The 13,559-nt window shown below is 29.2% G+C and overlaps 1 protein-coding gene across 2 annotated transcripts in view; it reads left to right on the top strand.

Annotated features, from left to right (window-relative positions):
* Nucleotides 1-13,559, top strand: part of LOC111031765 (lachesin-like) — a 124,088-nt gene that overhangs the window by 94,798 nt on the left and 15,731 nt on the right. For both annotated transcript variants that reach the window (XM_022311849.1, XM_022311848.1), the window contains exons 3-5: nt 580-787; nt 2,153-2,314; nt 6,681-6,812. In XM_022311849.1, coding sequence (XP_022167541.1) covers nt 580-787; nt 2,153-2,314; nt 6,681-6,812 — 502 coding nt within the window. The remainder of the gene's footprint in view (nt 1-579; nt 788-2,152; nt 2,315-6,680; nt 6,813-13,559) is intronic.

The following is a 13,559-nucleotide window of genomic DNA, read 5'->3' as shown; positions in this document are numbered from 1 at the left end:
ATGCAGCTTTCCCGTGGACATCTTTCCTTCGTTATTAATGGCGTTATGACCAAGGTTTTCCGCTATACATATAGCGGTAGACGCCACACGCCCGGCTAAACGTCCGCGAGATATTACATCGTCTCATCCCGTTAACTGCTTGCAACAATATTGAAATCCTATCCGTATCCGGACCAACCGTTGGGTGGAAATCATATTAAATAGGTAAAACATTTAGGTACCGAAAATATTTATCAGAAATCTAGTCGACGAATTCATAAGCACGCGCACTGCAGTACAGTCCATCTACAAGACGTAAACGCACTTAAAAATATGCTCATCTTTACTATTGTAAGGTCTCAATGTTCACTTTATGGCGATTTCGGGCAGTTCCAAGCAGCAGGCCTCACAATCGTTACAATAGTTTGATGACTAAAACAATACCAGCTAGTGGTTGCAGATAACCCACAAAAATCAATTTTTTTCTAACCGTAGTGTTTTGTGAGACACTAAATTACCTAAAGGCACCTTAGATATAAATTGAATGTTGCCCAATGACCGTAAATGTTAAATTTGTTTTGTTTCAAATGTGTGTTATAGGTAGCGTGGATTCACATCGATCGGCAAATGATTTTGACAATTCATCGTCACGTGATAGCCCGAATACCACGATTTGGGATCACCCACGATAGTCAAAAAACGTGGCTGTTGCATGTCAAGGGCGCACAACCTGAAGACAGAGGCTATTATATGTGTCAAGTGAACACAAACCCCATGATCAGTCAAGTTGGATACTTACAGGTGGTCGGTGAGTACGTCTTTGACTGTGTCCGGTCTAGGAAACATCACTTCTCGCGTTATTAGTGCTATTATTATTCCCAAATTACATGTTGTTATAGAATATTACTAGAATTAGAATTTGTAACCACTTTGTGAAATCTGTCTTTTCAACAAAAGTTATTTCATGATATGGAGATCTTATTTCACAGTTTAGGAAATTTCACAAAATTAATCACTTTTTCATGAAATGGTCACTCCAATCTGACATCGAGGTATTTTTTCACATTGATGTCTTATTTAATTGGTGAAATAATACATTTGCTATGATAAAATAACATAGGTACTTTCTGTAATGTATTTGTTAATGCAAGCAATGTTAAATGTAAATATAATAAAATCCTTGTTGAGTTGTATTAATTGTATTTTGGTGACATATACAACGTGCTTCGCAATCCATGTTTCACCCCATTTTTCTTTTAATCATATAATATAATTATACATTCAAATTTTTATTTTTAGAATTTTTGTAAATTTATAGAAGAACCATGATTTTAAAGAAAATTTAGATTTTAAATGGTTTTACAATAAAGTACAATTTCTGTTTTATATTATTTTCATCTAGTACTCAAAAATATACTTTGGCAAATTTTTACTAATTATGACTTTTAATTAGATAGATATTAATTAATAAAATATTAGTATAATCATAGCCCCGTGATCTCCCGTGATCTTCCAAACCTACTATCATAATGTCTTATTATTCAAGGTACACGAAGTTAAATAGCTCAGAACTACTAGTTCAAATTTTGATTTGGATCCATTAACATTTTTAAAAAGTCATCTACTTAACAATTTAAGGGAAAAAATTGGTATTTGAAAAAAATAAGATTTTTATCACCACATAGTAATATTAAAACGATATACAAATTCTAAGAACTTGGAAATATGATTTTTGGTATAGGTACCTCAAATTAAAAAATCAGAATTTTAATAAATTAATTTAAAAGGGAAAAAATGAGTGTCAGTAAGTTTGGCGAATCACCAAATTATGTAAACTAAATAATAACTAATAAGTTTACTAACAGTTTAATATTATATTAAAATTTAATTTTTGGTTCTTTCAGAAATGTTTAGCCTGTAGCATTGAAGTTATTAATTAAAATTCAAAAAAACCCAAATCTTGATAAAATAAAACATACTTTTATAGCATTATAAATTAATTAATGTGTGATCTTAAAATGTTTATATATTATATATTATACATTTATTTGCCATTGGTAATTAGAAGTTTAGAAATTGTATAGTTTGTAAATTATTATTTAATAGATGTACAATATTATTTGATTTTTATATTTTATTCCTTTGGTAAAATATTGAACTTTTTGTATGGCAGTACCACCAAATATCATTGATGAAGAAAGTTCTCCATCTTCAGTGTCCATCCGGGAAAATCAAAATCTATCCCTTACGTGCAAAGCAGAAGGATCACCGACACCAAAAATTAGTTGGAAAAGAGAAGACGGTATTTATATAGCGACGGATCGAAAAAAAAAAGGTATTTTTCATTCACTATTTCTGATTTGTTATAATAATAAAAACCAACAAATGAAATCAGTGTTAGATATTGAGTCTAAAATCGAATTAAGTCTCTTTTATTATATTCGAAAAAAAGTATAGTAATAATGTTGATGAAACTTTGCATAACAACGTGGGTTGTTTTTGTAATGGTAATTCTGTTAGTATCAGCAAGATGCCCAGCAATGACCTAACTAGAGTAGGACCCCTGAGAAAATAAAATCCAGTTCAAGTACATATTTTGACCATTGTACTCACGATTTACCGAGTGAATAAATGTTTATTATTTACTTCATTAAATTGGTTTTATTTAAATCATTTAAAATTGGACTAACAGATTTTTTCATAATAAACAAACACAAAACCATAAATTGGTTGTCTTGAGTTCCTGTTATTTATTTAATAAGCAATAACTAATTAAGTGCTTTTCAACTTAAACATCTGAGAATTGTTATATATTATACATATTTCAATGCATAATTCCGATTAAACAAAACTCGTATTTTGTACCCACTTCACGTCATAAAAATGAGCATATATTTTATTTTTAATTTAAACAAAATATCTATGACTCTCGAGTTATTTTTTCCACTTGACCATTGGTAAATCGATGAGTAGATAGTACGGAATAACTTATTTGTGTAGGTGGGTAAAGAAAAAAAATGTCGAAGAGCTATTATTCCGATTTACACAAGCCACGACATATTATTATTAGTATACTCTTTCCTAGTATATTTAGAATAATTGTTTTTAATTTACTTCAACTTTCGTAAATCAAATTAAAATATAAATCTTAAAGTTACATCAAGTATTTGTGCACACTTTTAATGCTCACATTTATGTAAATGTATTTTTCCAAAGTAATGTTTGTTTTTTAAAAGAAAAATTATTATTTACTCCAAATACCAACACAAAAGTTTTACAGATGAAAATATTTATTGTTAATACAGTGTAGCTCAGCCAGGTTGGTCCTAAAATACGGTTCTATTGTATAGAGTCTTTCCACAAGTATACCATTTTAAATCTTCATAGAACGGTTTTATATATAGTGATCTGAGACTACCTATACCTACGTAAATGCATAAAATACATAGGTAATCGAAAAATGTATTTGAATTTTCTCGACCAATTTTAATTTATTAGTAAAGTTTGTTGTTGTGGAATATTGTCCTCTATTTGAAAATATTACAAAGAATTAATAATACCAAATGTTTCTTTTATTTTTTTAAGTTTTTTTCGTCGTTGCTACATGGTTACTAAAAAAATATTTCTGACATTATAAATAAATATAATATTGACAATTGTCATAGAACAAACTGAATATTATGATACCAATAATAATTATTCTTTTACTTTTAAAGTGTTAGAAAATCTTTTCAGGATTAGATAAGTAGGTAATATTTATTTTATTTGAACTACTATATTAATATATTTTTTTTCAATTAAAATATAATACGTTTAATTTTGCTTAAAGCACTCCCGCTTAAGACGCCTCCTGCATAAGACGGGTAGGCCCTTTAGAGCTAGTCCCACGAAGAGCGTCTGAAGCGAATTTTACTGTAAATACTTGTAGCTGTAAAAAAATTATTATTACTCAAAACTTTTTTTTGAAATACGATGGATCTTTAAGTCAGCTTTTTTCATGATGCTTTCGATTGTGGTTCGATTTCTTAGATTTTGCAGGCCTTGTTCGATTTGATTTTTTTTTCAATAAAAAATATTCATTTTCGATTTTAAGCTGGTTTTTGAGGCTTTACCTATATGTTTATCGCGTGTGTGTCGAATATAGAACATACATTATTGAAATATCTACACTATTATTAATTGATGTTTACGGAAATTCAAATTTTATAATTATTTATTTACTCAAGCGTCTTATTTTATACAATTGTTTTATTCTTAAACTTGTGAATGGTGCTTTAGTTTGTGTTTATGGTTAATTTTTTTGTATAAAAACAAAATTAAACACTATAGTGAACTTCTTCTGATTGTTCTTCCAGTTATAACTTATTACTGTGTATATATTTTATTTGTTGAGCATTGAGCATCAAGTATAGCTTACATTAAATTTAACATTATATTTATTTATATATTACATTGTTTTTTACTATCTAACAGATTATTTATTATGCAACTGGAAACAGTAAAATATCTTCACTATAATATTATTATGTTGTAATTATTGGCAATTTTCGATGATTTATGTGTAATATATCCATTATCCAACCTCGATAACAATCTAGTTATTCATGATTTGAAAGTTTGAAAAATTGATAAAAAAAAATTTTTTAACGATCTTTTTCTTTTAAATTCTTCTTCGCATGCTTTTTCATAACATGGACAATTTACCGGCATGGTTGTCATGATTTTTTCTTCTTCCTTTTCTTCTTCTTCAGTCAAATAATCAAGTGATCTTACATCGTAATTCGACGTAGAAGGATCTGAGAGATTTCCTGATTCAAAATACAATAAATTATCATCTGAAATATACCTTTCTGTAATAACGCCTACACCACTCATATATTGACGAATAATAGGTCCTCGGCCAAATTTATGATTTTCTTGTGGTTTAAAACGGTCCGAATAATTTAAATTGTTTTCGTTATATTTAATAGACGAATTGTTTTGGAGTTGAGTATCGCTGTTAGTGTTTAACATTCTTTATATAATTTAAAATACTTTGAATGTTTTGTAGAAACGTTTTACTAAGTAAAATAATATTTAGTTCAAACAATAAAAAATCACTTCGTTGTCACAGTATTAATGAAAAAAAAAAACATTTTATGTAAACACCAAATTTAAAAAAGTAATTATATATAATTATAATATTTTTTGATTTTAAATACTGATAAATTCTATTTATTCAAATATTATATAAACAAAGGGTATTAAGCTTATTACGTTCGGTGTTTATAATATATTAGGAGTACAAGAATACTCGGAAGCCATAACATAGAAAGATAAATATATAAGAAATAAGTCAATAAATGAATTGCTTCTCTCGATTGCCGGCGAATACAATATAGAATATAATGATACATTGCACATATTTGCTCCCTTCATTATTACGAGTTGGATATTAATCATTATATTTTAATTAACCACGGTTAAACTAACGTAGATAAACCTACAGTGTTGTACAGGTCGTGTTATAGTCCTGACAAGTCTTTGTTTGTTGGCCACTAAAAAATAAGAGTCTAAGAACAGCGTTCTAAATATTTAACCCTTTTAATAGTCAAATGACGTTACTTTTAAAATTGTAACTGATTTTTTTTTCTGAGTGGTCATCGATTATGCATGCAAGAGGCCTGCTCTTGAGCGATAAAAGTGATTCTTAAATCATCGGGCATCGTGTCCTTGATACATTTTAAACTTCAACAATGAAATTCAAATTTTTATGCACTTTGTATATTATTTGTCATCATTCACAATCAGTAGTATGGTTAGTGAACATTGAAAATGTTTAATGTATTCTGCTAGCGTCTAATTGATTCACATATTTTATTGAAAATTTCAATATTTTGTTATTTTGAGTTCATATTTGTATGCAAAAAAATAGAACATTACAACTACATTTATTTTAGAATGGTTCATTAATTTTATTTAATAAATATTAATAGATGTAAAATAAATGTGAAAACCTAATATTAAGAGTTCATTTTTATCCTTTTTTTTTTATTGCAAACGATCAACATAATATATTGCCCTACATAAAATAGCTGAATTATTAACATCATTTAATTTTTCTGTAGAAATATTTTATTACATCTGAAACTCTAAGATGTTTATACATTATTATATATTATTTTAATACATTATTGATCATTACATTTGAATAAGTCAAGATTTGAATTTAAATAAACAAAGCAATTGGGATTGTTTTGAATGAAGAATGTTTTTGGTAAAACAACTGCTAAGCTTTAAGTAGATGTCTAGAGATTTACCGATTTTAAAGTTGAACAAAGTTATATAAGAATTCTATACTTCCACGTTTGTCAGTATATCTTGGCACAAGAAATCAAAATATTTTTCAAATACCTATGTGTTATCCTACAAATAACTATACACATTGTACTGAACAGTAAACTGTGTCTAATTGGCAATTCATGTGTTGAACAGTCCACTTTATAATATTTTATTGAATTAAGTTGCTTACGCGGAGGTAGGTGTAGTAAAAAAATAAAATAATTAAAATGACAATCGTTGTGTATTGTTTAGTATTTAAATACAGTATTTATCAATTCAAAGTCAATAAATATATATATATTTATACTCCTACCCAAACGTTATTGTTCAAGATTCTATAATATTTTTCATCTATTTGTGTGTGTTACGTGTGTTTACAGCTGTGGAGAAGCTGTTCGGCGACACGTTAAACTTGACAAGAGTCAACAGAGCGGATATGGGCGCATATCTCTGTATCGCTAGCAACGGTGTGCCTCCGTCAGTTAGCAAGCGCATTATACTCGACGTCGAATGTAAGTATAGAATGATATCGCTTAACAATATAATAGTTTTAATTAAAACGTACGGTAAACGTTACACAACACCACCTAAATTGTTATGTAAATATAATATAATAAATTATATATTATCATGTTACGCGTGTGCGTTTCCGTACAATAGAATCCAAGAAACTCTGTGAACAATGTCACACGCTTTATGATAATACGTGTCGTCTGCTGTAATAAACTTACTGTACAGCCGATATCATATTTTCAATCTTTTTTTTTTTTTTTGGGAAGAAGTTGCTATACGAGACTTAGCTTTTTTCTGACACCAAAGTGTATAGGCGGTTGATGAAATCGGGATTTTGTCACCTATACAAAGGTTTTTTTTTACATGTTTTAGTTAGTTTTGTTTTCGACATTGTATGCATACATTTTATTTTATTTTATCATATAACAATGCGGTGAGGCCTGGTATGGCTCCGTGGTTTTCTTCAGTCACTGACGTGTTCAGAGGTCATGCATTGGCGGCATCGCTAGTTCCTGGATGAGTGACCACCCAGGTTTTTAGTGACAAATCCTTGCCTCATGTACACGTGTTCCGAACCAACCGTACCTCCTCACTAAAAATCTGGCTAATAAAAATAGAGTTGAAGCCTTTAACTTGAAAACAAAAAAAAAAAAAAACAATACAGCTCGATACCAAAAAACTTAACACTGGAACATTTATTCAACATTTACAATACAATAATAGGACTTAGAATAAATAATAATGACAACAAACCCCGTTGATACATAGTACCTATACTATAGATTTTTTTCTTAAGTTCAGATCTTCATTATTAAGACGCTTAAAACTATAAAAAAGAGAGTTTAATCAATAATGTTATAACTTAAAATAAAGATAGGATAAACAATTAAGTTAAGTAAATGTTTAGTAAGAAATCAATATATTCACAATGGCCATTATATTAGTCAACATTCACCATCAGCAGGGCTGGATAAATTTAAAACTTGTGATATTTATCTATAGAAACCATATTATATTATGATGAATACAATTTTAATTTATTTAATACTAATTTATTATTATTTTAATGTAATTTATTTCAAATATAATAGAAAATAAAAATTCACCCCGTGTTCTAATCTGCTAAAAATTATACAATTGTATATTTTGTCTTTGGTGTTTAAAAAGTAAAAAATGCTGTAGATAACTAAAATAATTAGTTTATCTTAATCAGAACTCCTAATCTATGAAAAATGAATACAATGTCAATAAATTATAATAAATTGTATAATATTATATTTGGAGAAAATAGTGGAGGTACGTCGCTTAGTATAGAACGGCCCAAATAAAAATCTTGGTGTTTTGAAAACATTCTCGGAAGAGTGTAAATAAAAATTGTTTATATGTTTTATCAAATACAAACACATGGCTGGTAGGAAATGAGCTAAATAAATAGATATTTTTTGCTCGTCGAGGTTTCATGACGAGAAAATATGAAATTACCTAGCATCCGGTGGTCTTATGCCCTATCAGTGGGATCTCTGACTCGGATTTATAGGTAGCGTCGCCGGGCATACAACGACGATCTCTAAATGACGTTTTACTTAACGAACAACTGGATATAAACCCCATCGAAACAACAGATATAAAATCCACTGGGTGAGAGTAGGGGGCAAGAAAGTGTATCATCAAATACCTATTCCCGTGTGCATTGGTTTATTGGCTTTACCGCAATCAGCCTCCGTCCCTGCAGTTCTACGTACAAAACCACGAAATCAACTCGAGTTTAATACGTTATTGAGCAAATGCACTTAACAATACCGAATTTATTGGCTTTACTCTAATAATTTTTCCAGTTTGAATCTGATATTCAACCTATACGTACTGTTTTTATTTTTGTTTTTTTGTTTTGATATTTATTTGTTTGGACACGTTGATCATCCGGATGATAATGCAACAAATTCGTATCAAAAAATGTAGTTCATTTACACACTTCACAATAGGTTTGAAAAAATATCAAATGGTCGTGAAGATTATTAGAGACTTCAACGAATACAATAGCTGTGGATAAAACGTAGTCTTCAACAGGCGTCGAAGACGAATCCATTTAATTGCTTTCGATTTTAATCTTTCGCCTCCGATACCTCACTTCACCACTCTAACTACAGGTCTCCAAAGTATGTTGAATATGATTAATTATTCATCTACAAAAGGATTATGAACGTGTTTTATCTAAGGACACGATGCTCGTCCAACCCCGTTGAAAAGGTCACAGGATTATGAGTGAGGACACGCACATGGCAGTTGATGAGGAGGGAAGGGAAGTGGGCCGGAAGTGCTTTTTGGGCGAAGCTAATTGCTGGTGGTTAAGCTAGAAAGGGGTTGAGTAGAAACTATAAAGTTCAATTACATTATCTCAGACTAACCCTCCTCTAAAGTTCATCCCATACTGTACTCAGAATATCCGCTTCTATTTTCTGGGCCACACTTTCTTTATGGTTATCACCCCGGTCCGGTCTTCCAGAATACAAGTAACATGTGTTCGACGAACAGTTTACTGCCACTTGCTCTTCCCCTGCAGACAAGCACTACAACCCATAAAATAAAACTATAGAGTCGTTTTACACACAATATGTTTACTCACAATAATTATGCATCGAATAAATCTACAAGTGAGCACCAATTTATACTAAACTTGTGTGTAATTATAGTGAGTTTGATCACAAATCTTCACACATCATAGTATTTTCAGTTTTCAACCTAAAGGTACTCGCCTTTTATTTTAATTCTTTGTAGATGTTGACTTTTTCATACTTTTTAATTTATCCTTTGACCTAGTTAGAGTTACCAAGTAAGCCCGCAGATATTTTTCCTTAGAACATAAATTCTATTATTTTAATATGCATCTCTTCCGGGTATCTCAGTGCAGATCTAACTATTTTTTTAATTCATAATTTATTCCTATCAACAAAGGTGAACATTTTTATTTAACAATTTCTATCTATATTTTATCTCCTTTCTATTCAAATTATATTCCCCATATGCCTCGAGCTTCGTATCTCAAAATCTTCGAATGTCTTCTATTCCGTTTCATTTATGACCCACGATTCACAAACATAATAATATTATGTTGGTATTATTCACACATAATATGTTGAAAATAATAGTAACAAATATAGTATGGTTTAATAAATTAAAGTAAAATTAATACAAAATATTCACAGCAGTAATAATTAAAACATAATGACCGCTTCAAGAAATTATGTTATGTTCAAATACTTGTTATAGCCTATTGGTGACCAGTTTGTATTTTGTTTAGGTTCATACAATTTATAAACTCTAAACCACGTAATAAAATGTACCCTTTTGAAATTATATATTATATTCATAGTTGATTACATACCTACAAAACAAGTATACTCTAAAAGCGTCAAGATATCATAATATCTTATAGACTAATACTTCTTAATTAATTCATCAAAAAACCTAATAAAAGTTAAAGTAGAAACACTAGAAACGCTATGCACTGGCAGTGTACTATAATTAGAATGTGCTAGAACTAATTATGATCTAAAGTAGCATTAAGAAAATTAATGTTACATTAATTATTGGAACATATATGACCCGGATGCAAAAACGCACAGTCCCGGCTCTCTTCATGTGTAAAGTTTCCAGCCTTAAAAGGGTAACTGTGAATTTATAAACTAAATAAATTACATTTAAGAATATATTATTATGAATACTGTGTCCAAATATTAATCAGTGAGTTACTCCGATACAATATATTGCTCCAAACGGATATCCTGCTGACTACTGGAGTTTCATAATTGTATTTGTTATAACATTAGAAATCTACGACTGTACGAGTCGAAGTACTGTAATGTTAAGTTTTCGAGTCATGTATATTTCGATATTTTAGTTTCTGAATAAAACACAAAAAAAGATCACAAAATAAACAAATACACCCTCGAGTTAGTGGTATTTTTTTTCAGTTTGACGTTTTTTTTTCGTCACCCTTTCAACCCGTCTCAACTGTTTTGACAAAACTTTTGCATTGCCAACTCGAAACTAATAAACGGCAGGATTAGAGCCGGATTACACCCCCGGGAGCACTGAAGACATTGCTAGTAGAGTATAAAGTTTACAAACACGGTGGCGGTGGTGGCATGAGACGGGGCGAGGAGTACGCAGGCATGCCGGGAGTATTTAAGTAGTTAAAATTCAACACGAGTCCATCTTTCTCCGTCTGCACGCGTGTATATGGATCTATATAGTGGCGGGTGACGTGAAATTAAAGACGACCATCGTATTCCACGTAGATAATTTTGGCGAGTGCCCGTCCGCCAGAAAAGGATACTAAATATAATAATATATATATATACGTACGCGCCACTTGTTTCGCGTTCTTGATTTTATAATGTGGAAGAAAAACCCAATTATTATGATGGTCTTTTCAGTCGTTCTCGTAAACGTCACGTACACTCCTTTGCAGTGCACAACACGGGAGAGCAGGGAACACAATATATTATGACTGAATAGACGTTTGGAGTTGTCAAGTTAATTTAATATTTTTAAAAAAGGATACCAGTTTCCGAAAAGAGACTTATGAGTTGTTTTAAAATTAATCTTCGAGTGTTGTCACAATCACACTTTACATCAATTTCGTTTCTCCGACCTTTAATGCCTTTTTGTTTCAGAAATGCAAATTAATGTCAAGTGCTTTCAATTCTTCTGTATAAGAAGACGCACAAAACAAATATTTATAATGACGTTTAAGTATAGCATTACGAATGTACTCCGTATACGGCAATACATCAAAGATTTTAAGTATATTATTATAAGGTTTAAAATATTTTCCAAATCGAATATCCGTTACTACTAATTTGTATTTTCTAAATCTATAAATAAACCGTTTTCAATAAATGTAATATACACATTGCACACGTGTCAGTAATAATAAAGCATACTCTTTGAAACGCTTTTAACTGACATTGAACGGTGAACACTAATGAAACATCATAAAATACACAAATCCATCATGTTTATCGCGGTGTTACTTATCATAGATGTTCAACAAGATAACTATAAACCACTATAAATAATCAAAATAATTGAATTGTTCTATTTTAGAAACATTTATTTTGATCGTTAGAGTGCAAGCTGCATAAAGGTATTTGTTTATTTTTCTCATAACACTTGATGGAATCAAAAAGAGAATTACGCAATAACGTAGAGGTAATTATTCTCAAGAGACGACCGTTAACGGAAGTTGTACTGTATAAATGTCACAGTAAATTTGTATTACGAATATGGTGACTAATCGTATGCCATTCATACGCGTTATCCACAGTTTTGTAAAATGAATTTCTGAAATCTAAATTATGATTCCCAAAATGATGATTTGTATGTATGTTTTATAGATTTAGACATCAAAATTGACTTTGCACATAATTTCATCATTATTATATTAACATTATTTACATAATCAATTATTGACACGTTCAATTGATTTATACCTAAAAAAAATAATATGTATATTTTCCACATAAATGTCAATCAAATTGTATAAATACAGATAATAATAAAAAGTATTTGAATTTTTATTTTATGGTAATATTTATTTTTATATTAATGGTGAAACTTTCGTTTTCCATACAAAGTTGGAATACCAAAATCTAGCACTATACGAACAAATTTCCAAAACAATTTTACAAATTACGTTAGCTATAACTTTTTTAATAAACTATCTAATGATAGATGTGTTCAAAGTGTTTCTCTGAATAATCCATAAAAATTTATAAAAAAAACTACAAAAAACTGTCATAACGTGATTTTTATGGAAACTAATTGTTTTTTCATTATTTAAAAGAGCATAAAATGCGGATCCTGGTGTTTTTGCGTTTGTCCGTTCGGTTAGTACTAGAAAACGCTACATCTCATCCTATATATTTTAAAGATGAAAATGCTTAATATTATATAATATAGCCTTATATTTTAATATTTTACATACTGTGCAAGTACACTTTTAAATATTCTTTGTAATAAAAATTATTACAAAAAAAATACAGAACAATAAAATATAATTTGTGCAGATACAAGAATACAAATTAACAATGATTGTTAAAAAATAAAAATAAATACATTTTAAAATTGTATACTTATTATAACTGAAGACTGAAAATCTAAAGTTAATCTAAATATAATCGTACAATTCTAAATATACAAAGTTCATCATATTATTTTATAATAATTTATAATATAACATATTATGCACTTGGCATGTTGCAATTTAAATTTGCCTGAATGAAATATTGTACAATTCATGTTTAAAATTATTTAATTCACCTAAGTAAATTAAGTATAAATTATAAAATAAAATAATTTAAAAGTAATACCAAAGTAATAATCCAATGGGTAATATATACCACAATAATATGTTACACCATTTTTTAGATATATTACAATTTTTAGTTAGTTAAAACAAATTTGTTATTTAAGTATGCTTTACTTGTTTTTCGTTTATATAATATTATTGTGATTAACATAAGCTAGGATATCGGATGTATATGAACATAATATACAATATACATTATACATAGGTATTACATATTATACCATATATTATACAAACAGTGTGTGCATATTATATCAAGTGATATGCATAAAACCAAATTACTAATCATAATGCGGAATATTTATTGACATTAGACGTACATTGTTTTTGAAAATAATGTACAAATCACCATGGTGTGTCCGTCGTATGTTAT

Source organism: Myzus persicae, unplaced genomic scaffold (assembly GCF_001856785.1).
Source record: "Myzus persicae strain clone G006 unplaced genomic scaffold, MPER_G0061.0, whole genome shotgun sequence".
In the NCBI taxonomy this organism is placed as follows: domain Eukaryota; kingdom Metazoa; phylum Arthropoda; class Insecta; order Hemiptera; family Aphididae; genus Myzus; species Myzus persicae.
This window is presented reverse-complemented; position numbering and strand designations above follow the sequence as displayed.